This window comes from Ursus americanus, chromosome 26 (genome assembly GCF_024610735.1).
Source record: "Ursus americanus isolate L20-20 chromosome 26, mUrsAme1.1.p, whole genome shotgun sequence".
In the NCBI taxonomy this organism is placed as follows: domain Eukaryota; kingdom Metazoa; phylum Chordata; class Mammalia; order Carnivora; family Ursidae; genus Ursus; species Ursus americanus.
Genome location: NC_142152.1, coordinates 3,568,060 through 3,595,035, shown reverse-complemented (window position 1 = coordinate 3,595,035; position 26,976 = coordinate 3,568,060). Strand labels below are relative to the sequence as shown.

At 40.1% G+C, this 26,976-nt stretch overlaps 1 protein-coding gene across 1 annotated transcript in view; it reads right to left on the bottom strand.

Annotated features, from left to right (window-relative positions):
* Nucleotides 1-26,749, bottom strand: part of GCH1 (GTP cyclohydrolase 1) — a 46,042-nt gene extending 19,293 nt beyond the window's left edge. Inside the window, exon 1 of the mRNA XM_045810399.2 lies at nt 26,262-26,749. Within this exon, the coding sequence (XP_045666355.1) occupies nt 26,262-26,601 (340 nt within the window). The 5' untranslated portion in view covers nt 26,602-26,749. The remainder of the gene's footprint in view (nt 1-26,261) is intronic.
* Nucleotides 26,750-26,976: the final 227 nt, after the last annotated feature.

Genomic DNA, 26,976 nt, shown 5'->3' with positions numbered 1-26,976 from the left:
CTACACACATTCAAGAGTCCAAGCTGTGTGATTTCAAGGATTTGGGGATACCCATCTACATAGTACGATGAGACAGAGCAGGGACGAGGTGCGTAGAGGTTTGCAGCCACCTACAGTTATCTCCCCTCAGAAAGGCAGGCTGTGCAGTGAGTCACAGGGAAGAAGTGCAAACGTCCACCCACACAGCCTGACCTTCAGTGGCTCCGCTGCTACTAGAATAGAGGCTCGCAGATATTGAGTCATCATTTAACCACAGTTATCATCCCCTGAGTCAGGCTATTCAAAGATACATTTGATTGTGTAGTGGAAAAGTCATTAGTGTGGTCAACAAAAGTGAACATGCAGGGTTTAGATACACACAGACAAACACAACACTCCTAGTAGAAGAAGCTGATAAAATCCAGGGAAGAAAAGGCTTGGTGTCATTCTTGAAGTAAATACTTCTCCAAAATCAGTTCTCTATTCTGAGTACTCTGCCCTAAACTTCAGTCGTATTTCTGAAAGAAGTCCAAAAAATAGACCCCTAGTGCTCCCCAAAGTACCTTGGATTTCTCCAAGATTTTAAAATAAGGTTACTGTCATGCATAGTTTATTAAAATCTTTAGTCACATAAGAAAAATTCCTGAGGGGCGCCTGGGTGGCTCAGTCGTTGAGCGTCTGCCTTTGGCTCAGGGCATGATCCCAGCATTCTGGGATCAAGCCCCACATCAGGCTCCTCCGCTGGAGGCCTGCTTCTTCCTCTCCCACTCCCCCTGCTTGTGTTCCCTCTCTCGCTGGCTGTCTCTCTCTGTCAAATAAATAAATAAAATCTAAAAAATAAAAAAAAAGAAAAGAAAAATTCCTGAAAGTAAAACAAACAACATTGTTTCTTAAAGAACAAAAGAGAATTACCGAAAAGCAGCATTCATTTGTTTTCTCTGGCAATGAACGAGACCATTCCCATTTCTAAGCTCTGACAACAACCATATGGCTCATGTTAAAATCTGGTCCTCAAGTTAGGCTAAGTTAGCATCTGGATCCATCACTAACTAGCTGTTGGACCTTTGGTAAAGTACTCTGTACCTCAATCTTCTAAGTTGTAAAATGGGCATGGAAAAAGTGCCTACATTTTTCAAGGGTATCCTGAGGATTAAATGAGATAACCCCTGTGTATTTAGAAGTGTGAGCCTGGAGTGAGTTGTAGCTGTCGTTACTACTATTATTATAAGTAAGGTTGAGACCATCGCTAAACTATGTGTCCCATGCGCATGAATACACATCAGAATTTTGGAAGCAATAATTTCCTTCTAATAGAGAGACCACAGAAAAGAGAAAATATTAATGGCAGTGAGGAAACCTGGCAAACACTACTTTATCCAAGTAATCCAGGTTAACTTTACCAGTAATAAGACACATCGAGACCATGTAGCTCCTGGTATAATTCGAGGAGAAGGGGACATCACCTTTATGGTGTCCTTCCCCAAAGTGTGTAACTGTAGTCTAATCACAAGACATATTGAGGGACATTCTGTAAAATACCTCAACAAGTACTCTTTTAAAAAGATGTGGAAAGACTGAAGAATTGTCATGGATTAGAGGAGACTAAAGAAACATGAAAACTAAACACAATGGAAAAACTAAAATCTACATAAAGTCTGTAGTTCATAGTATTGTACCAATACTAATTTCTTAAGGGGTGATAACTGTACCATAGGCCATATGAGATGTTAACATGTGAGGAAGCTGGGGCAAGGGTATATAAATACCCTCTGTACTATCTTTGTAAGTAGTCTGTACATCTAATATTATTTCAAAATTATATTTCAAAATAAAAAAGTGAAAAAAAAAGCAACAGGACAATGTCCATCAACTGGAATGTATAAACAATAGAGCACTACTCAGCAATAAGGTGGAATAACTATTAATATATGTACTAATATGGCTGAATCTCCTAAGAATTATACAAAGTGAAAGAAGTCATATACATACACACAAAAAACTATGTATGAAATTGTAGGAAAGAGAAGTATAAAGAGAGAGAGCAGGCAGATGGCTTACCAGGGACCAGAGGGATGGGAGACAGGATTGACTGCAAAAGAGTGGAATGAAACATTTTGGGGTTACGGAAAGAGTCTATACCTTCATTATACTGGTGGCTGTGCAACCGCATGTATTTGTCAAAATTCAAATTGTACACATAAAGTTGGTGAATTTTATTGAACTTAAGGTATCCCTTAATGGGGCGAACTTTTAAAAATAATCTTAAAAGACTGCAGAAGAGCTTGCAGCCTTTTGTGTAAAGAAAGTGGAAAGGGGGAGATATGAACATATTTACATGTACATGCTTATCTTCAAAAAGAAACACTAGAAGAATAAATCAAAAAGCTAATAAAAATGATTAACCCATAAAGGACTAAGAAAGCAGGAGAGAAGAGATATGGATAAAAGTGCGACGTCTTTAAACATAATTTGTTACACAGTTGACTTTGGAAACATCTAAATGTTTTACATACTGAAAATTAAAACAAAAACAAAAAACAAAAAAAACTTGTGACCCTCATAACTCTTAATGTTTGTGGTAATGGAGCAATATTATGTTGCCTATATTCCATTTCATAAAAGTGAACCCAGACTATAAACTTGACCTCACCAAATCATTTTTCTTCAATAATGAAGTTTCCCTGCTATATTTATTTATGTTTTGGTCCAACATATCTGAAAGCTACCATCTGTGGCTAATAAGAACAAAACACTATCACAGACTGTTTTAATTTCCTGCCTGTTATCAGCAGCAAGAAGGTAACCCTGGAAACAAGGATTTATGGCATTCTATTTCCTACTGTTGGTCATAAGCAACAAAGGAAACTGAAGGGTCTCCCAAAAGTTAAAGGTTTGTCTATTATAATGCCACACAAAGAAAAATGTAAAAGTATACCTTTCTCGTGTCATTAATGATTAAACAATGATAACAAATAACCCTGCGGGACAGCCATCCCTTAAGCATTTAGTCCCTTCCTTAAAGTACAGTAAGTCAGGTCCATAACAGGAGCCCAAGTTCCTATTTAAGCACCCTCTGAAGCAGGGTGCTTCTCAGACTTCCCCAGTGGGCTTGTTAAAACACAAAACACTGGACCCCAGTCCCAAAGTTTCTGATTTAGTAGGTCTGGGTGGGACTGAGACTTGGCATTTCGAGCAAGTTCCCAGAAGATGCTAACACCCCTGGTCTGGGAAACATACTTTGAAAACCCCTGTATTAAAGTTGTATTCCATGTTCTGTGCTGCTACCAAAATCTTCACATCTTCAAAATGCTCCTTCTCAAACACAGTAATATAAGAAAATGGGCCTGCTTCTGCAAGGGTAAAAGGGGGCAGAATCTCTCTCCTGGGAGATTCCCTACAAAAGAAAAATTCTACCTGATGGAACTTCTTTTTGAATGAATGATAATAGAAATTAGCATCATCTAGGATGTTTGGTGATCAGCACTAAAAATTAGAGATCTCTGAAGAAGCCAGAATTTCACATGCCATGCACGTTCCTGGAGAGCAGTGTTAATAGACAATGGAAGAAGGCTTGGAACATTGAATATGCATCCATCCTAAGAAATAGCAAAGAGAATGGGGTCTGCCTACAGATTTTAGAATTAAGACAGCAAAACACAAAGAATGAGAGCTAAAAAGGCATGAAAAGCTTCTTTGCTCTTGGCTGGAATTAAATCAACTCAAGAGGCTAACAAAGACAAGCCTACCCTGACCTAGCAGAGAAAGATCTGAATCATTGGCCCAAACCCTCCAGCATCAGAGCTGCCTCTACCAGCATACAGCACTTACTTCATCACACCTCCTGGTACCACTGTCACGTGTGTAATTTCTCCCAACATTGGAGGCAGGCATCGTAGCTTAAGGCTTTAAGTTTCCACACAGTGCCCTATATGCGACGCACAGAGACAGAATTAAGCATAGAACTTCCATTTTATCTAATTAATATGTCAGTCTTTACCCTGTCAGTTTACTTCCTTAAGATAGATCTCAAAGAAAGGACTCCAAAGAAATTCACGTGGCCAAGGGAACAGAAGAATTATTATCGCAGCATTATTGGTAAGAGCAAAATTAAGAATTTAAATGTGCATCAGAAGAACGATTACACAATTTGGGTAGAGTCATACAATAAAATATGACCCAGCAGTGAAAGTGAGTGAATCAAAGCTGAATTATTTCCTGAAACAATGTCCAATAAAAAAAAACAAGTATTAAAAGCAATAGCAGATATATATACAGTATGATCCTTTAAATGAACTAGAAGCAAAATTACACGTTCTTTATGGACATACATATGAAATAAATGTATAAAAATAGACATGAGAGTAGAGGTCAAATTCAGGATAGTGGTTAACTCTGGAGGAAGGGTAACAGGATCAGAAAGAGGTATCTATGAAAATTCATTTGTATTTTTAAAAGCAACTATAGCAAAATATTAAGAGTTGTTAAAATTAGATGAATGTTGGTTAATTCTTTGTACTTTTCCTGTATATTTGAGACATCTCATTAATTTTAAACAGTGTTATTGAGTCGTTCATGCACATGCTGGTGTTTTGGTTTTTTCCTGAAAAAAGGCAAGAAACTGAGGTTACCTTTGCATAGAAGGTAATTGGCTAGAGGCCAATTACACAGGAAAGACAGAGCCTGCTTCATGCAATGCTGCAAACTCTTTCAGAAACCTCCCTAGATCACACTCTGCAATTAAAGCAAAGGCTTCTTCTGCCCTCATTGTGATGTTAAAACATTTTGCATTCTACCCCCATTTGAAAAAATTGTCCTACAAGTAAGGTCAATGTTAAAACAAATTAAAAGGAAGAAAACCACTATCTCTGCTTTCATTTCCATCATGATGGTACACCTCTTATTAGCATTTCCAACACTCACAACTTCTTGCACTTAACAAGACAGAGCAAACATTTGTAAAACTTGGCCAAAATAAGCATGAACTCAAACATTCCACAGACTGATCTAACGGTGGAAACTAAGATGACTTTAGACAAACATTCACACCATCTGCTGGAGTAGACAGAGCTGTGGCACAGCTTTGATATGCTCCATGAACTTATTTCATAAACTGCAAGTCTGTCAGCAGGAAAGATCCAATGCATTGCAGAGAAAAGTAAAAGTTTCGTTATTTTGGAAATTTTCATTCCTGTCATCCCTGGCAGAGATAAATTCCCATGTTGCTTGTAAGCAAGTAAAATATAGCCAAGGGGCGCCTGGCTGGCTCAGTCAGTAGAGCATGTGACTCCTGGTCTAGGTGTTGTAAGTTCAAGCCCTGCACTGGGTGTAGAGATGATTTAAAAATAGAATCTTAAAAAAAAAATTAATTAAAAAATAAAATATAGGGAAGACAACATAGATGGATCTTGATGGAATTATGTTAAGTGAAATAAATACAAGAAAAACAAATACTGTATGATCTCACTTACATGTAAAAATCTTTAAAAAAAAAGCCAAACTCTTACAAACAGAGAGTAGAATGGTGGTTACAAGGGGTTGGGAGGGTGGGAGAGATGGGGAGAGGTTGGCCAAAGAATACATACTTCTAGTTAAAGATGAATAAATTCTGGGGATTTAATGCACAGGGTTTTTTTATGCACACCTTTTTGAATATAGTTAACAATACTGTATTACATACTTGAAAGTTGCTAAGAAAGTAGATCTTAAATGTTTTCATCACAAAAAAGAAACAGTAATTGGGTGATGTGATGGAGGTGTTAGCTAACCTCCAGTAGTAATTACATTGTAATATATAAGTATATCAAATCAACTCATTGTACACCTTAAACTTACATAATATTGCATGTCAATTATATCTTAATAAGACTGTAAAAAATGTAGTCAAGGCTACTGAAATAAATGTACTGGCTGCCCTCAAAATATTACTGATACGCATGTTTTATTCAGCAGATAAAATACTGGAGATCTATTCCCATCCTCTTAGCTGGACTTGTCATGAACAGTGCCTGTTGTTGAGGGACATGTTTTCACAGATGAAGTTATCTTTATTAATCAGAACTTTTTCCTCATTACAACAGTAATGTCTGTTGTGGTTTATTTATAAGATACTGAAATACTGAAATGAGAAAATGGAAGTGCATACAATTTCTCTACCCAAACAGCATTACTTAACTGGCTCTTAGAAAACCACACACACAGTGGTTCAAAAAAGTAGAATGGCAAATTAGAAGAAATGAATTTTAAAAGTCCAAAGACCTATGTTCTCATTTGAACTTTGTACAGACTGTGACCTGAGCTACAGGGTCCTGACAGGTAAGAGGATGGTTTTAGAGAAGGAATTTAGCAGGACTCCCAGGTCCCTGGCTTGCACAACTCTAGGGGTGTTGGAAATCAATGCCAAATTACAACACAGTTATCCTCCTGTCCCCACTGGTCGGTCACCTTTTGGGATGTGCAAAGGCAGTGGCCAGCAGCTTTCTGTACTGAGGTAGGGAAAAGCACCTGTTTTAAACTATTCAGATTTTTTTTTTCATGGATAAAACTGAAGGCTGCCAATCCTATACATTATTAACTCTCAAAGTTATCCAAACTTCCAAGCCTAAGGACTCCTAATCTGGTTTCAGTTTACTACTCTGAAAATTTGTGGTAGACAAAAATTAGAGCCTTAAAAGGCTATCTAAGGAAAGAAATAAGAGTGTATTCAAAGAGTCATTAAAAAAAAAAAAGATGCACACTTGACAAATTTAGTTTTTTAATTGGATAATTTTGTATATCTTTCACAATCCAGCTGTTAAACTGTAAATGGAATTTACAAAACAGATGGTGGTAACAAGGTCTGGTTCACAGCAGTTCTAAAGAAAGAACACACCAATCTGATAAACTATCCATTTACTTCAGAAGCCTTTAATAGGCTCATCCCTTATCATCCTACATTCACTTATGCCATGAAATATCATACAGACGGATGTTATGGAACTATCTGTAATCCCATCCAACAAGTAAGTACCAGCAGTGTGTGCAAGTGTGTCATTAGCAACAAATGATTAAGGGAGAAGGGGCGTTTTAGAACAGTGGCTCCCACATACGGCCAGTCATAGGGAGCTTTGGAAAATACAGCTTCGCAAGTCACCCTGAGAAAGGCTGATTCACTAGCTGTGGGGGTGAACCCAGGATTATATCTTTTAAAGACCCAAGCAATTCTGATGACCAGATGGGCTGGGAGCATAGGCTTTTGAGGGGTGAGAGAAGTTGAGGGTTAAAAATGGACCCACTACTGGCCCTAATTTGCCATTTAAGCAAGGCTGAACAGTGGGCAATGTAATTCCCACCATAGGCCCTCACTACAGTCACCAAGTCAGAGCACTGGTGACAATTCCTATGGAACACTGTGAGGTCTGCACACCACCTGGGAAAGGAGGCTTGGAATAGAGACAGAGATTGGCAGGTGGGGTGGGCAACTGGAGGGGGACATAAGGCAAAGAAACTGGAGCCAACTTTTCAGAGCAGGAGCAGACAAGACCCAAGAGGTCTAGGGAAAAGTAAAGAAAGGAGGACTGCACATAAGAATGGTACCCATATCTCCTAGGAAAATATCAGCCATTTAAGAAACCAGTTGAGTCCTACAGCCAACTCACTAGAAATCAGATTCAAGGGTAATATGATGAAGTTTTCATAGGAAGTTCGTACTAGTTTCTAAGCTAGACACAAATATATCAAACCATGACCTCATGAAACTTAAGATCTGAGGAAATAAAAAGTGAAAGGTATTAAAAGTACACTTATTGTGATGAGCACTGAGTAATTTATAGAATTGTTGAATCACTATATTGTACTCCTGAAACTAATATAACACTGTCTGTTAATTATACTAGATTTTTTAAAAAATCAGTCCCCCAAAATGGAGAGAATGCCTAGAAGCTAAACTACAGAAGCAATAGTTTACATAAAGGAAAAATTATGGGCTGGGAAAAAACATGTGACTATATTGAGCATAAAGATTTGATCCAGGCCTTAAGGATGGTTAGGAGGAAAGGAAGGGAGGGTTTTCCAGAGGGGATAAAGAAGAGAGATACTATAGGAAATAAAATACAGAAATATAGGGAACAAAACGTAAAGTGGATTATCTGAGTGGTCTATGAATTGGACAGAAATCAAATACCCTTCTATTTTAGAGCCGTTTTCAAATTAAATTTTACATTTTGCTCATGCCTTCTTTCAAGCCCTGCTTTACTCTGCATCTGTCAAAAACAGTTATCATCCCCATTTTACAGATGAGCAAACTGATGCTCTATTTGGAAACATGAAGTGCCTGCTAAAGAAGATCTACCCATTAGTATGAGAGCTGGATTTTGATCCCTATCTTCTGACTTCCACAGAAAAGCCTGATCACCAAGACACCAGAAGTCTGAACCTGGCCTACAGGAACAATGAATTCAAGGGGCAAAGCCCAGAGGCAAGAAACCAGAATCAGGAGTTGCTGTAGTTCACAGTCAGCCATGAGGTGACAAGCCTAAAGCCAATGACAGCAAAGGAAACAAAGAGAACAAATCTAATGTTTCAGAATAAAAGTAGTATTAGTGATAAACATGGGGGTTGAAGGAGAGAAGCTATCCTCCAGCCCAAGAGAGCAGACAGAAAGAGTGGCCTGATATCCAGAGGCTGCCAGAGCCCAGAGCTGGTGCACACTGTTTGCAAAAGACTGTTTTACCAACTATTTATTTGGTTTATATGAGGGAAAATTCAGTAATTTAATGCTACTTTGACCTTTACTTTTTGAAATGAAACTGGAACAGTTTCAGGGGAAAGGAGAATCCCATTAAATCTGCAAACTAATAAAAAGGCTTAAAAAAAAAAAAAAAGGAACATCTCTATAGAAGTTTATTCTAGGAAACCAGTAAAAAAAAATCACTTTTCAAACCAACTACAGTCTTTAAATCTTCAAGATCCAAATATTTTATGTCTCCTGGTGTAATATGGTATGAAGAAAACAGCATTCTTGCTAAAAATGTTTTCCCTGAATTTAATCAAGTCTTTAGATCTAACTTTCAGTTCCAGGAATATGAGAGGTAGAGAAACAAGTTAAACGAAAACAAGAAGAAAACAATCACAAATCCCCAAGGTGAAATATTTTATAGGACAACTTACAATCTCTGATAAATCAGTGTCACGGGGTGGGGGATGGGGGTAGCAAGAAATCTTCTAGATTAAAACCTAACAATCAAATGCAAACGTATGGATTTTTTTTTTAAGATTTTATTTATTTATTTGACAAAGAGATGGTGAGAGAGGGAACACAAGCAGGGGGAGTGGGAGAGGGAGAAGCAGGCTTCCCGCCGAGCAGGGAGCCCCATGAGGGGCTCGATTCCAGAACCTTGGGATCAGGACCCAAGCCAAAGGCAGATGCTTAACGACTGAGCCATCCAGCCATCCCAAATGTATGGATCTTGAGGGGGTCCTAGTTTAAACAAATCGTGAGTTAAAGACATTTGGGACAATTGGGGGTGTAGAATTAGGTGTTAATTCTACTATTATGAATGTAGATTAGGTATTAAATGATACAAAGAAATTAATAGTTACTTTTACTAAGGATAGTATAAGTGGTTAAGAAGAAAAACACTTTCTAGGGTGACATTTCACCTGTAAATAAATGTCTGATTTGTTGTCAGTAAAATAGACCATGCCAATATGGCAAAACATTAATTTTGAATCTAGGTAGTAAGTATGTTAGCTGCCATATATGATTTTGTCTATTTTTGTGTTTGAACATTTTATATAAAAAAATTAAAAGTAAAATAAAATGCAACAGGGCACCTGGGTGCCTCAGTTGGTTAAGCATCCGACATTTGGTTTCACCTCAGGTCATGATCTCAGGGTAGTGAGATCGAGCCCCCTTTAGGGCTCCATGCTCAACGTGGAGTCTGCGTGAGATTCTCTCCCTCTCCCTCCCCCTCTGTCCCTCCCCCTGCTCATGCAAGTGTGCTCTCTCTAAAATAAATAAATAAATACATTTTTTTAGATTAAAAAAAATAAAATGTCACAATTCTAAAAGAGAACATCGGTTTTCTTGTTATTACTGTGCTACCAGGCAATCCAATAAACAGACTAAATCTCAAGTGCTGGTATGACTAGCAACTGCTTATTCTTCTACAAGTGTCTACAATACTCCTGAGGAAAAAGTCCTTAAATAAAGACTTTGTCTAATCAAAGGGGCTATAGGTTAGAAGACCACAGGCTTTAAAGAGCATATAGATGAAGAACCTTTTCAAAAATCTGCGTCACAAGAAAAAAAAGAGACGTGTTACCATAGAAACTATCTGTGTGGTTGAATGTTTCAAAGGAAAACAGCACCTCTACTAACGAAAGAAGACTGAGGTCCTTGGTGGAACCTCACCTGTCAACTGCAAGAAGTCAACAGAATGAGCAAGGAAACAACTCTGACCAAGGTTCCCCTAATACAGAGACCTAGGTGTGACAATTCCACTCCTAGTCCAACTGCCCCTCCCTGTAGACCAGATTCAGAAAGCCTTGAAAAAAAACTTGTCTAGGGTCATAAACTAGTTAGTGGGGATGCTGTGACTAGTCCAGACTAGTTGTTCTTCCCATTAGGCCAGGACGAGTTTGTTGACACACTAAAATAGTTTAAGAAACATCAAATGGACCTAAGGATTGTATCAGTGAACAAAGTTTCTAACACACGAACTATAAAGCTGAAACACTTACCTCCCTTATAAAGTACTTCATTTGTAAAGAGCCCCGCTCTAAAAAAGCTCAGTTGATAGTGGTGGTAGAGACATAGGAAGAAATGGATATTCAAATGAAAGAAAAAAAACAGTGTGGGATAAGAATGACCTCCACCGAGGCAAAGCAAGAGCTCTAACAGTTGGAGGCTGTAAGCTCATCACTCTGTGCTGCTGAAAGGCAAATTGTTTCTGATGGCAATCAGCGGCACCCCTCCACGATTGCCTGTGCATTAGCAGAAGCACTTATATTTTGAAGGGATAGTCAGTTAGCTTTTTGGCAAAGTCCTCACTCTCAGTTGAACTCCAGCACCTAACACCTTCATCGCTGCTCATGAACAGCTTACCATACAATAGATATAATTGTATTTTAAGCTATTTTAGTGAGAGTTCCCTTGTTTGGGACATTTGTCAATGGCCTCTGTTGAAATGGGTTCTGATTCCTACTTAGAAAAATAAATACTCATTTACATACATAAAATATATCATACTTCATAGCAAGAGCCATATGTTCTTGGCAAAGCTCTTCACTTGAAACAGCATTTGGACCAACTGGACCTCAAAAAAATTCAATGCAGAACTCAGCAACAGCCAATTTCCTCACCTAAATCTGGTTTCTTGTTCACAGAACTCTAAAGAAGCAATAGCTGTTGATAAACGGGTAGTGGGTGGGGATCCTCATGGTTAGCAACCAAAATTAAAAAAAAGATAGTGAAAAAAAATTGGAGGAAGAGAACAGATAAAAAGGGCCAAATATTTCAGAAAAACGAGCCTTAGGTAGAATGTCTGCTTTGATCTCCAGCTCCAGTGTGCGAATGAGGCAGAGTGATTTTTCAAGATAGACTGTGCACTAAACTAAAATACTCCTGCCCCTCATGAGGGGAACAGTGATGGGACAGAAGGGGGAAAAATGCAGGCAAGAGAATGGAACACAACAAAACCTCACAACCATGGTAAGGAAAAACAAGAAAATAATCAGGCAAGTATTTTCAGAAGGAAGAGACCTGTTCAACTTTAGTAAAATCACAGTGGCACTAATGGACTGGAGCAGGACAAGCTAGGTAGCAAGGCAACCAGTTAAGAAGTTACTGTACTTGGTGGTGAGAGAGGCAAAGAGTCAGAGCAAGAGAAGATAAGACAGAGTCTAGAGATACTTGAGAAGTACAAGGGTCAGGACTTGGAGCCCAAGTAACCAAGGAGATTAATCAGAAGGAAGAATCACAGACAAAACGAACAACCAGATTATAAAGACTACACCAATTAGACCAAATAGACCAACTAGCAACATGCAATCAGGTAAAGTTCATAGAAGGGCTGACTGGCCAGAATGGACTTTTAAAACGTCAGGGAAAGGCACCAACCTTAATGCCTTCTGTGCTGACCTTTAAAAAATTGACAATAAATTGCTTTAAAAGTTTCATTTAATTTTAACTCTATGGTACCAACAACTATGAATATTAGTATATTCTTTTTAATCCAGAACACTTAGACTGTAGCCTTCTCTAAACCTGCATGGACAATTTCTGTTTAAACAACAACAGGGGCCCCTGGGTGGCTCAGCTGGTTAAGCATCTGCTTTCGGCTCAGGTCATGGTCCTGGAGTCCCGGGATCAAGCCCCACATTGGGCTCCCTGCTCAGCGGGGAGTCTGTTCCTCCCTCTCACTCTGCTCCTCCCTCTGCTCGTGCTCTCTCTCAAATAGATAAATAAAAATTGTTAAAAATAAATAAATAAACAACTAAAAAAAACCCACTTGGGGTGCCTGGCTGGCTCAGTTGGTGAAGCATATGTCGCTTGATCTCAGGGTTGAGAGTTTGAGCCCTGAGTTCAGTGTAGAGATGACTTAAAAAAATAAAAAATGTAAAAATTTTTTTTTTAAATCCTCAAAATGAATTTCCTTCTAGGTTCAGCTCAAAAGTTACCTCCTCCATAGTTATCTCAAGTCTCTCCACCAGAAGATTCTGCCTTACTTCTGACCACACAAAACTCCATATGCTCCTCTCCACAGGAACTTAGTATCTGGTCTCTGCCAGCATGGACCACAGGCTCCTTCAGAGCCAATACCAGACGGACCATTTTTGCTTCCCCTTTAACAGTTAGTGCAGGGTCACTAAAGTAAGGATTTTCTAAAGTAAGAAAATAAAAATATAACACAATTTTTAAAGAATTATTTATTTATTTGAGAGAGAGAGAGATAGAGAGAGAGAGACAGTGTGTGTGTGTGTGTGTGTGTGTGTGTGTGTGTGTGTATGGCGGGGAGAGAGAAAGAGTCTTAAACAGACACTGCGCTGAGCATGAAGCCTGACACAGGGCTTGATCTTGAGATCAAGACCTGAGCTGAAACCAAGAGCTGCTTAACCAACAGCACCACCCAGGCACTCCGACGCTTATAAATTTAAGAATATACAACATTCTACAGAATGAGTTACTGGTTTAAACGAGGACCAAATGGGTCTTTTCTAACTTTAAAATATTCTTAACATGGGTGAACCTTAAAGACAGTATGCTAAGTGAAATAAGCCAGACACAAAGGACAGATATACTATGATTTCACTCATATGAGGTCATGGAATAGCCAAATCCACACAGAAATTAATGGTTACCAAGGGTTGGGAGAAAAGAGCAATAGGTGGTTAACTGGTTAATAAGTAGAGTTTCAGTTTAGGAGGATGAGAAAGTTCTGGAAATGGATAGTGGTGATGGTTGCACAGCAATGTGAATAAACTCAATGCCACTGAACTATACACTTAAAAACGGTTACGATAGTAAATTTTGCTATGTATATTTTACAATAAGAATCAAGCAACTAAAAAAAGACAATATACAACAAGCAAGCATATCCATTTTGAGACAGTTGCAATTATACAGCCGGGAACACAATTTAGATATGTTAGTACAGATGGAACATAATCATGTTGTATTATATTTGCCTAATTGTTCAAAAAGGAGTTAAAGTTTGTATCTCTGAAATTTATATACTATTGTAGTTATAGATAAAATTACTCTAAAATATTAAGCATTTATAACTGCATTTAATAAAAAGTACAGTTATAAAAACTAATACTTAGAAAAATTTCCAAATAAAACCATTAAAAGACATTAATAAAATATAAAATGACCACAACACAATTGAATGTGCTTTAAACAAAATATATAAAATTTTGGTCTTCAGATACCTCCCTCAAAGGATTAAATGGGGAAAATTTGTTATGAATCCACTTTAGAATTGAATGCAATTTAGCTAAAATTTTTGCAAGTATTCATGAACTCCCTAGATCGAAAACTTCATGAAATATCTTTCAGGATAGTAAGAAATGCCTCAAAACTAAATCTACTTGGCTTTCTCTTTGCTAGGATTCAGGAAGAAAAGCAGAATTTCTACATACTATGATCCTCACATATTAAATGGATCTTCATATGAAATTGTAACATAGGCACTTAAAAACTGAGGGGGCATGATGTCAATTAGAACATGAATGTTGTAGTTCTTCTCTGGGTTCTTCTCTGTGACCTCTGGGAAGTGACTTAACCTGAGCCTCCTCAGTTTCCACCTCTTTAGAATGGGTATAACCTCAAGTTGACAGAAGTATCATGTAAGATCACATGTACACAACCCGGCCCACCTTCCCGGAGTTTTGAGTCCCATGCTTTTCTCTGACACCTAAGGCTTTCATTCATCAACATCCAGCACCCAACACAGCGCTGTCTTGATACACACCAAGGGGAAACTCACTTGATCCTGCCAGTCAGGAAAAGAAACCTCAAAAATGTTCTTGCCTTCCATAATTCGTCAAATTACTCCCTAAAGTCCTAGAATCTGGCTTCTGACTACATTAAGCTATTAAAACTAACAACCACTTCAAATCAAATCTCAGGACTCACAGCTAACATGTACAAAATGTCTACAGACCTTCCTATAGAGCAGGCATTTCTCTTAGCACTTTTTTGTACTAACTCATTCCATCCTCACATTAACCCTATAAGATGCATAGGCACTATTAATAGCCCCATTTTACAGATGATGCTACTGAGGCACTGTTGATAAGTAACTGGATTTGAAACCAGGCAATCTGGCTCAAGTCTACTATGCCTTATGACCTCTTCATTTTGTTCCTTCTCTCTCTCTCTCTTTTTTAAGAAAACATCTTTATTATTTTTTAATTTAAATTTCAGTTAACATGCAATACAATATTGATTTCTGGAGTAGAATTCAATGATTCATTACTTACATACAACACCCAGTGTTCACCACAAGTACCCTCTTTAATACTGAAAACCCATCTAGCCTATCCCCCTACCTCCCTCCATCAACCCTGTTTGTTCTCTATTATTAAGAGTCTCTTGTGACTTGTTTCCCTCTCTTTCCCCCCTTCCCATATGTTCATTTGTTTTCTTTCTTAAATTTCACATGAGTGAGATCATGTGGTATCTGTCCTTCTCTGACTTATTTTACTTAGCATAATACACTCTAGTTCCATCTAGTCATTGCAAATGGCAAGGTTTCTTTTTTGATGGCTGAATAATATTCCATTGTATATATATATACCACCTCTTATCCATCCATTCATCAGTCGCTGGACATTTGGACTCTCTCCGTAGTTTGGCTATTGTTGATAATGCTGCTATAAACATTGGGGTGCATTGTACCCCTTTGAATCTGTATTTTTGTATCCTTTGGGTAAATACCTAGCAGTGCAATTGCTGGATCATGGGGTAGTTCTAATTTTAACTTTTTGAGGAACCTCCATACTGTTTTCCAGAGTGGCTGCACCAGTTTGCATTCCCATGAACTCTGCAAGAGGGTTCCCCTTTCTTTGCATCCTCGCCAACACCTGTTGTTTCTTGTGTTGTTAATTTTGGCCATTCTGACAGCTATGAGGTGGTATCTCATTGTGGTTTTGATTTGTATTTCCCTGATGATGAGTGATGTTGAGCATTTTTTCATGTGTCTGTTAGCCATGTGGATGTCTTCTTTGGAAAAGTGTCTATTCATGTCTTTTGCCCATTTCTTAACTGGGTTGTTTTTTGTGCATTGAGTCTGATAAGTTCTTTATAGATTTTGGATACTATCCCTTTATCAGATATGTTATTTGCAAATATCTCTTCGCATTCTTTGTTTTTTTTTAAGATTTTATTTATTATTTATTTGTCAGACAGAGAGCGAGAGAGTGAGAGAGCACAAGCAGGGGAAGCAGGAGGCAGAGGGAGAAGCAGGCTCCCTACTGAGCAGGAAGCCTGACACAGAACTTGATCCCAGGACCCTGGGATCATGACCTGAGTCAAAGGCAGATGCTTAACCAACCAAGCCAACTAGACATCCCCTTTTCTCCTATTCTGTAGCCTGCCTTTTAGTTTTGTTGATTGTTTCCTTTGCTGCATAGATTTTTATCTTGATGAAGTCCCAATAGTTCAGTTTTGCTTTTGTTTTCCTTGCCTCCTATGATGCTCAGCCACTCTCCCTGCTTCAGCTGTCAACCTTATACTGATAATTCACAAATTTAAATCTCTGGCCTTAAACCATTATGCCATCTCTTGGCTTATTTAAGTCACTCCCTTTTCCTCTATACAAATGCAAATCTAACCACCCTCATCTAAAAATTTGTTCCAGCTTAGGCTTTTTTAGTGCATAAGAAGATACCCCAGAATTTAGTGGCGTACAACTATTTTATTATGTCTCTGGATTCTGTGGGTCAGGAATCCAGACAGAGCACAGAGAAGATGACTGGCCTCCATGCCTCAATACCTGGGGCCTTAGTGGAGACGGCTAGTCAGCTGGGGGCTGAAACAACCTGGGGGAATCTACTCACATGTCTATTGTTCAATGCTAGCTGCTGGGTGGGACCTTAGGTGGGATCATCAGCCAGAACACCCATACGTGGCCTCTCCATGTGGCAGAGCTTCCTCACAGCATGACAGTCTCAGAGTAACTGGACTTTTTACGTGGTGGCTTAGGGCTCCAAAGCATCCCACAGTTCTTCCTCACCATAAAGAAGGAATAGATTATGTATCCCGTGCTTTTCACATACCTTAATTCTTAGAAGAGCCCAGGCAAAGCAGGTATTACCATATCTACCCTTTACAAAAAGGGAAAAATGACAAAGTTTAGAGACATGACAGTAATTTTACAGATAGTTAATAAAGAAGGTCACATTCAGACGCAGTCTCTTTGTCCATGCAATAAAGATCACAATGAAGACCAGGCTCAAATACACACATATCTAACTATTTTTCTCTAATTTCAGGGTAAATGGTTTTCAGTTACCAGATTTTTCTTGTTAGCTAGCCCTTGGGAAAAGTTGTACTTCTTTTACTCCTGGATTTGAAACAACTTTGCCAAAATATTTTAAGTTTATCTATTTGAAAGTACATGTACATACCTCAAAAATCAAAAACTGAAAATAGTGAAAAGTCTTACTTCTACACTTATCTGCTATCTGCCCAGTTCATATTCCTGAGTAACATGTAAGCACTGTGTATCCTCTAACTCTTAATACCAATATAAACAACATTTTATTGTCCCCCCTACCCCATTTTTCCTACAAAATATAACTCCTCTGAGTAATTTAGCCATTCTAAGGGCCTAGACATTGAGGTTACTTCCACATTCAAGGCTATAGTGACTAACTTTGAGCATACATATCTCATGTGTCCAATTATCTATCTAAGATAAATTCCCAGAGGCAGGATTTTCAAGTACCATATATAACTTTGTATATGATAGATGTTGCCAAATTATCCTCCATAAGAATAGTTATCTTTCAACAGTAATATTTGTTTCCCTATCACTTCAATAGCATAATGCAGTATCTAAACTTCTGAACTTTTGTCAATCTAACAAGGTAGAAATCTATCTTGCGGAAGGGCGGTTGTGTGCATTTCTCTTATTGAGAGTGAGATCAAGCAGCTTTCCAAGTATTTAAAAGTCATGTGTATTTCGTGTCCCGTGATCTGTCTGCTTACATGTCTTCCCAATTTTTCAATTCTGTTTTTGGGCTTTCACATTAGTTTCTAGCATCTCTTTTTATATTATTTAATATAATATATTTATATTATTGTGATTATCCTGTTGTCTCAAGAGGTGTTGTAAATATTTCTTCCCATTGTTTCACTTGACTTCATTCATGTTGGTATTTCACATGTGAAAGAAAATTCATAGTTTTTATGTAGTTAAATTATTTTCTTTTATGGCTTCTAGATTAAATCACAATGAGGCGGCTCTCCACTGCAGAATTAAATAAATTAACTCATATTTTTAAGCTTTATTTTAAATACCTTTAAGCTTACTAAATAGTGGCAAAGATAGCCTAACACATTCCTCTGTACCTTCTTTATTGAAATCCAGTCAATAAATTCAAAAGGAATTAACCAAACATCATTATTTTGCAACTTATTTTTTTTTAAGATTTTTATTTATTTATTCGACAGAGATAGAGACAGCCAGAGAGAGAGGGAACACAAGCAGGGGGAGTGGGAGAGGAAGAAGCAGGCTCATAGCAGAGGAGCCTGATGTGGGGCTCGATCCCGGAACGCCGGGACCACGCCCTGAGCTGAAGGCAGACACCCAACCGCTGTGCCACCCAGGCGCCCCTATTTTGCAACTTATAATTACTGGATCTAGACGATCACCAATGGCTATTGAAAGTAGCAGGTGAAAGACTGGTGGGGAACTTTATAATAGATAAATCAGGCTGATAACACCTAACGCTGATCAATTTTAACAACACAAAAAGACAACTAGATATTTAGCTGCCTCCTGATTGAAGCACATGCCACCATTTACAAATTTTTCTTGACTAAATTTAAGAGTTATTTTTGGGGTGGGAGCAGGGAGGCACACCTCTAAATCTACCAGTATATAAACAATACAGGAACTAAAGGAACATGTTAAACTAAGTCATGAGAAAATAATGAGCAAAACTTAGAATGTGGGAAATTCTATAGAACAAATGACCCTGTTTCTTCAATAAATTATTAGGGGATAAAAAGGAATAGCAAACTGTAAGAAATTAAAAGAAACTTAAGGACATTAACCAAATATAATGTATGAATCTTGTTTGAACCCTTATTCAAAGAAACCAATTTGTAAAAAGACACCTGTGCAAAAATCAAGAGAACTGTAAACACTGGATATTTAGAAGAAATTACTATTAATTTCAAGCATAATATTTTTTAGGTCTTTTTATTTCAGATATTGTGAAGTATTTATCAATGAAATGACATATTTGGAATTTGCTTTAAAGCAATTCAGTGAGGGAAGGTGAGGCAGAAGGGATGAAAGAAGATAGACCTATGTTTATGTTAACAGTTGAGGTTAGCTAATAGACACATAGCAGCTCATTATACTATGCTGTGTACATTTGAACATTTCTATGATAGTTTAAAAACTGACAGCAATCCAGACAGATTTCCTAGAGAATCTTCCCCATGATAATTTTTATGTGCCAGGGGAACAGGCCAGTCACTTTAATTGATATCTTGAAATAATAGGTTGACTGACTATAGGAGCTATCTCAAACAGGTGAGTTTCTGGAGAAGCAGGACCCTGATTCTACAAACATGTCCAAAGGATGATCTCTGACCTAAAAGTATTCAGGAGATCCAATTGGAATAACTTGTGGCTTTTTTCCATAAAGACAAGTCCTCTGAATTTTTCTTTAGTGTATAAAACAATTAGCATTTATTGAGCACCTATATACAGAGGATTGTGGTAGAAGAAAGATAAGAGTTAAGGGGTCCTTGTCTTTATGAAATTAATTCAAACATGTGCTGGGAAGTTTGCTAGGGATGCAACGAGGAGTACGAACAGTCCCTCTTCTCTGAAAGGGTCTAAAAAACTGCTATTGAGGTTTATAATTGGACAAAATTCCAGTGAGAAAATGTCCTCTCAGCCTTAGGTGTAACAAATTTACCTCAGTTCAGACAATCTTTGGTTAACCGAATCCAAATTATCCCGAGATCTAATTGCCATAGATTCAGTAGAGAATGTAGAACCATAGGGAATATATTCATTTATATAAACGGGAATTGGAAATGGTTCGTATAATCCAAGATTCATAATCTAGTATTCGTCAAAGATTAGATAGTTGCCCTCTCCTGGCAAATTTTAATACTGCAGTCTGACTCAACCTAATACTGGACTCAAATTACAGGAGCATGCTGCAAATGAGTCAGTGGGGGAAACCCAGCCGTGGAAGAGTTTCAAAAGCCGAACAAAGAAAACAGCAGAGAAAATACAAAAAGGGAGAAAATGAGTAGGAATTTAAATAAGTCAGTACAGTATTATGATTAAAATTAAACAGAATGTCAGAGAATATGACTCTCATTCTCAATCATCTTCCCAACACTGCTATTTTCAAGATATGATCTTGGGCAGGTCCTCTCTGTGCCTCAGTTTTCTTATCTAGAAAATGGGAATAACATCACCTACCCTCTAGTGCTATTGTGAGTGCAACCGAGGTGATACCTGTAAAGAACTCAGAACACTGTTCAGCACCTAGTAAGTCATCACTAGTGTCTGTTGCTATTCACATGTCAGTTCAGCCATCCATGCTCCTGTCTCCCAGCACAGATAAATTCTCTGCTAAGTGCTCTCATTAAGCTGTGTCCATTTTATCCTTAACATTTCTCAATCTGTAATCACATACTCACTCATGTGATTCTGATGAATATCTGCTTTGTCCAAAAGACTGTAAATTCCATAAAGGCAGAAACCATATCTGGTTTTACTCATCCTGTGTTCCCAGCATTCGGTGCAGGGCCTGGCACTCAACAAATTTGTTACGTGAAACTATAAAGTTGCCAGCCAGTCTTATGAAGAATAAATAGTATTCAGCACTGGTATAGGTTGAATCATATTCCCTCTCAAAAAGATACGTCAAAGTCCAAAACCAAGTACCTCAGAATGTGACTTATTTGGAAATTAAATAATTGCAGATGTAATTAACTAAAGTAAGATGGGACATAGTGGAATACTATAAACTAAGTTCGATGTGACTGGTGTCTTTAAAAAAGGAAAACTTGAACAGCAACAGAGGCAGAAATTGTAATAATGCAGGCAAATGAACACTGAGGATTGAGAGCTACCACCAGATGCTAGGAAGAGGCAAAAAAGGTCTCCCCACTACAATTTTCAGAGGGAGTGTGGTCCCACCCACACCTTGATTTTGGACTTGCAGCCTGTAGAACTGTGAGACAATAGATATCTGTTGTTTAAACAGCCGAGTTTGTGGTACTTTGTATCAGCCCAGTGAAACTAAAACAAGTATCAACCTGATGGCTTTGTTTGGTATTTCAAAGTTATGTGTAGTGAAATTTTTTCTCCCAGGCTAGAAACATTGTTTATAGATAATATATTTTTAAAAGAAAACTTCAGGAGGCGCCTGGGTGGTTCAGTCACTTAAGTGTCTGACTCTTGGTTTCTGCTCAGGTCATGATCCCAAGGGTCATGAGATCAAGCCCCAAGACAGGCTCTGTGCTCAGCAGGGAGTCTGCTTCAGATTCTCTCCCTCTATCCCTCCCCCTACTCCCACTCCCATTCTCTCCCCCAAATAAATAAATAAATCTTTAAAAAATAAAATAAACCATTAGGACAAGCTTTCCTCCTCCATTCTCAAGGACTTCTTAACAACTTTAATCAACTGTGACTACTCCCAAATTCCAGTCATACACTTCAACAGCCTCATTTTTTCTTCTTTATTCATAGTACTCTTTCTAGTAATAAACAGAACTAAGTCCTACAAAAGTATTCATTAGCAAAATAAAATAATTAGTGAATCGATATTTAGATGAACTACACACATCCAAAAACAGCACCTCTCAAAGATGAGATATATAATATATAATATACTTTAAAACTTGAGACATAAACTCACATATCACCCACAATATAGGAGGGATAGTAAATAATTTGATTCTTGTCCCCATTCACACCTTATAAATTGTTACAATTTTTAGTTCATCATTGGCCTGATTTGGCCTCTTTTGTGAGTGTTAGCACATTTCAGCATGAAGTAGCTAAGACTCATTCTTGTATAAACAACTTGCCTTGTGTTTTCTTTCTTTCTTTCTTTTTTGTCTTTCTGAGAGACAGTGCCTGTATTGGGGGGGGGGGGTCCACAGGAAGAGAGAATCTCAAGCAGGCCGCACACCCAGTGCAGAGCTCCACACAGGTGATCTCATGACCCTGAGATCATAACCTGAGCCGAAATCAAGAGTCAGAGGCGTAACCAACAGAGCCGCCCAGATGCCCTGCCTTGTGTTATCTTTAAAGGATAGATATCATCTTGCAGTGAAAATTATTGAGGCAGGGACAAGACTCCTCAAACCTGGTGGGAAGACAGTCAAGAAGTCCACCATCTATGGTACCATCACCTATGGTACCATCTCCTCATGCTGCATTATATACATGCTCACGTGTTTCCTAAAACTTGGGACATTGTCAACTGATTTATGAAAACTGTTTTGGCACCCTGGATAAGACAAGCTAAAACCTACTTGAATTAGAAATATGACAGAAAAGTCAAACTCTTGTGTGTTCCCAAAAACTCATAAAGAGGACAATTGATGAAACAAGGTATATGCACTTAACCTTTGGTAGATAATGCTAATTAAGAGGTTATTCCCATTTACACCCAGGAGGGGACCGGGAATGGGAAGGGTCAGACACAGGGAAAGGAAGACCAAGAACCTCAAGGAATAGTAGACCCTCCAATTTAATTAAAGTTCTGAATAAAATATTGGAAATACAGGAAAGATTCCTTATTTAGAAAGGAGACCTCATTGGAGTGCCTGGGTGGCTCAGTCAGTTAAGCATCCAACTCTTGATTTCAGCTCAGGTCATGAGCTCAGGGTCCTGAGGTTGAGTTCTGCTTCGGGCTCCGCACTCAGCAAGGAGTCTGCTTCTCTCCTTCTCCCTCTGCCCCTCTCCACTCCCTCTCTCTAAAATAAATAAATAAATAAATAAATAAATAAATAAATAAATAAATCTTTTAAAAAAACAAAAAAGGAGACCTCATCAAGGTAAAACTTAGAATATATAAGAATACTAGTTAAATGGAAATGTAGTTAAATGGAAATGGGACAGCAATAGAGAAAGATGAGCTGGTCCAAGGATCACAGGATGTGATGCCAGATTCAAAGGAGAGCCAGTTCCTGGGAGAGAGCACAGCGTCTCTTTCAGCATTCCCTGCCAACCCAGCGGTGAACAGTGACCAGGAGACTTGCACAACCATGACATAGCCCCATCATTGGTGATCATAGATGTACTCATGGTAGGGTACACACTGGAAAGTAGAGGAAAGGTCCACCAGGCAAGGGTCATGGAGAGAAGGGGCAGTATAGGGAGAAATGACAAATTTCCCCAAAATGCCAGAAGTTAGCATCAAGGGGCGCCTGGGTGGCACAGCAGTTAAGCGTCTGCCTTTGGCTCAGGGCGTGATCCCGGCGTTATGGGATCGAGCCCCACAACAGGCTCCTCCGCTAGGAGCCTGCTTCTTCCTCTCCCACTCCCCCTACTTGTGTTCCCTCTCTCTCTGGCTGTCTCTATCTCTGTCGAATAAATAAATAAAATCTTAAAAAAAAAAAAAAAGAAGAAGAAGTTAGCATCAATCCGCTCGGGAGGAAGCAACAAAAAATTCTTTGGGGAATGTAAAGCACCAATTTATTTTCTATTTTACAACACTGAAGTCAACACCATTGACCAGGAATTACTATACAGAGATATGAATGATACAGAGTATCTTGTTTATAAGTACAGACAAGTGAGAGTTTCAAAGAAGTTTGTTTCTTTCCAAAACAATTTATAGTGGTCAGGGACTTATGCTCCATAAAGAAATAAAAATTAGGTATTGTCCAGGATTGTTTTATTACTCTCTGCCATATTTTCTACAGATTTAAAATATTCTTCCTTCTCTCTTCCACCCAGGCTGGGCCAAGGTCTAGACCACCACCATTTGAGGTTTATTCCTATAAATTCAGCACCATTCTCGTTGTCCTCTCTTCTCTGTCCTCTAACTATGTGCCTCTAAGGAATAGGTATTAAGTCCTTAAGCGGGAACCCCTAGATAGAGGCTTTCAAACTTCTGACCACAATCCACAGTTAAGCAATATATTTACATCTGGAGCCAGTACACACCAAAAAAACATACCTATAAAACCTATACAGAAGCTCCTCACAACTTGTACCCTTACTACTCCATCCTACTCCACCTTTTTTTTTCTAATGCTGCTAACCCAACTGTTAGGTCATAGCTTGCAGTTTTAAATACTTAGAGATAAGCTACACTGACACATTAAAATAACAATACAAGAAAGTAGGTTAAGAGTTGGCGTTCAGGCTGTCTGAATTCAAATACCGGCCCTACCCCTTGAAGCTGTCAACTTCTCTGCCTCAGTTTCCTTGTCATGGGGATAAAAGAACAATGTTTACCTCGATACTAAGGATTAACCAAGACCATCTACATAAAGCAGTTAAAGCATAAAAAGTATTCAGTTAATGGCTAGTAATAATTCTTAAACAGCCTGTGGACTTTTTTTATTGTGGTAAAATGTACATGAAATTCGTCGTTTAAAAAAAATTCATTTTAACCATTTTGAGGTGTACAATTCAGTGGCATTTAGTACATTCACAATGTTGTGCGACTACCACCAGCACCACTCTCTAGTTCCAGAACATTTTCATCACCCCAAAAGGAAACCCATTAAGCAGCCACTCCCCATTCTATCCTCCTCCCTAGGCCCTGGCAACCCCTACTCTTCTTTCTGTCACTAGGTCCATGGACTTTCGAAGTAATAAATTAACATTTGTACAACCATTTTCTAAGGTAGATTGAAGTGTTCTTTGGATTCATTAACCCTATGGCTCATGAGACAGACTTCTGCTCACCATTTGCTTAAATAAACCTTGTGAGCCTCTTTAGGTAATTTTGTGACCTGTCTGGGAGTCAGAAATTCCTCTCTCCTGTGAATTTGGCAAGATTCCCAAAGTCTGACCAATGTTATGAAGGAAACTGCTTTCAGCGTCCACAAGAGGTAGAATGAGTAAGGCCCTAAAAGAGGTTTCTTCATTACATTGTGGAATGTCACCAAATGATAGAATATTCATCAAATGGAGACTGCTTATTCTTCAGTCTTTGCATTTTGAAATTTGGCTTTTGTCTCTGAACTTTTACCATCAAGAGGTAAAAAAGTGAACTTGGACACAGAACGAGAGATCCATTTCTTGGCTTTAGTATGTAGTATCATTTCCTTTTGGGGCCCCACCCCTCTCACACTGATTTCCCACCCTTCCTTTGGGGTGTGGAAGACTGGGCAAAAATAACTTTGTTCTTCCCAGGATCTAATAGGGGAGTCACCGGATACTCCATCAAGAAAATAACAAGGACAGGGAAGTTACCTTGCAAAGCAACACTGTTCTTCCTTAAGAAAGGTGAAAGTAGGAGTTTCTTAGGCCAAATTACTAAATGTCATCAAGAGGCACAAAAGATTTAAGCTAGAAAACAACGTCGCTGGTCCCAGTTGCAGATGTCAGAGCTTTCTTTCTCTCTCTCTCTCTTTTTTTTTTTTTTTGTAAAGAACGGCCCCACTCACCCAGCAAATAGGCAGCGAAGTCCTCATTTTCCATTCTCCCTCTCCCATCCCCTACAGCTTCCCAGCCTTCTGGGTGAGAAAGCCCGACCCACCTCAGGCACGGATAGCATTGGGCAAACCGGGCTTAAAGGTACTCCGATTCGGGGTCCCAGAGCCCAGCGAATCTCCCCAACTTTATTGCTTTTGAGCTTTTAGAATGGGGGCGGAGGCTTCAAACAGCAAACTAGCCAGAGAAACCTCACGCCTCAAACTCTGGGCTAGTCCATGCCCTGAACTGTGCCAAATCCTGGGAAAGTCCTGAGATGGGGTTAACTTGAAGTGGACAAAAGAGAATTACAACTTTCCAAAGACCCGGGCGCCCCGGCAAGCTAGTGAGCGTGCGGGTCTCGAGTTTGCCACAAAGAATCACCCCGGCGCTCCAAGCCGACCAAGCCAAAGCTTCACCCCAGACCTACCAAAAATTAGACCTCACGAACAAGGACGACTTAGGAAGCCCTCCCTTCCATAAGCGCCAGGTGATCCTAATCCTGGCAACTCTGGGCTCCGCACGTGCTTTCAAGCATCCGGCCCTGGGCGCTCAGGCGACAGGGGCTCCAGCCTGCCCCCCTCCCCCCCGCAGGTAGCTCTGTGACCGCGGTCCCCGCAACCTGAGTGAGGCTCAAGGAGAGGGCTGCGAGCAGAACCGGGAGGACCCCGCAAGGACCGCTGAGCCGGACCCCGGGTGGAGAGGCCGCTGTCTCCCTGGTCGCCCAAAGTGCGTCCCGCGCAGGGCCCTCGCCTGGGCAGGACAGCGGGGCCAGGGCCGAAGGCGGGGTTCGGAAGGTGACAGCACTCTGTCCTCTGCCAAGAGTGAGGCAACTCCGGAAACTTCCCGGAGCCGGCGCGCGCCTCCCGTGGCCACCTACTCGGTGCCCTGCAAGACGTAGCAACCCGCGCCCACGCGCCCGGCGGGCGCACTGACCTGAGATGGTCTCCTGGTAGCCCTTGGTGAAGAACTGCATGGCTGTGGCCGCCCTCCAGGGCGTCTTGAGCAGTCCCTGCCGCTGGGGGTCCTCGCCTAGCGAGCGCAGGATAGACGAGTAGGCGGCCGCCAGGTTGGGGAGGTTCAGCTCATTATCCTCCTCGCTCCGGGGCCGTTCGCCTTTCCAGCCGTCCGCCGGCTGGACACTCTTGGTCTCCGGCCGCGGCGGTTTCTCGGCCGGCCCGCTCGGCCCGGGTCGCGGTGGCTCCCCCTCGGGGAACCCATTACTGCACCTGGCACCCCGCGGCTTCGCCGGCGCCCGCACCGGACCCTTCTCCATGGACTCGCCGCTGCCTCTCCGGAGGGACTCTGGGACGCTTTGGGGACTGCAACTAAATTGCGCCGGCCGCCGCAGGCAATAGGCTGCGGCGAGAATCACCTGAGGAAAGTACGCGACCGGCCCGTGACACCCTCCCAGGCAGGGACAGAGGAAGGCTAGAGAGCTCGGCAGTGCCTCCTTTTTATGGGCGGGCGGCTCGGCCGGCGCCGCGGGGCGTTCCCATTGGCCGGAGCCTCCGCGCGTCATGGCGCTCGCCCCGCCCCTTCGCCTGTCCTCCGCGGGTCTCCCGAGAGGGGGCGGCCCTGCGGGAGGGGCGCGAGGGGTGGGGAATTGACCCTGCGAGCTCCGGAAAGGCGGCCACCCGGGCGGGTGAAG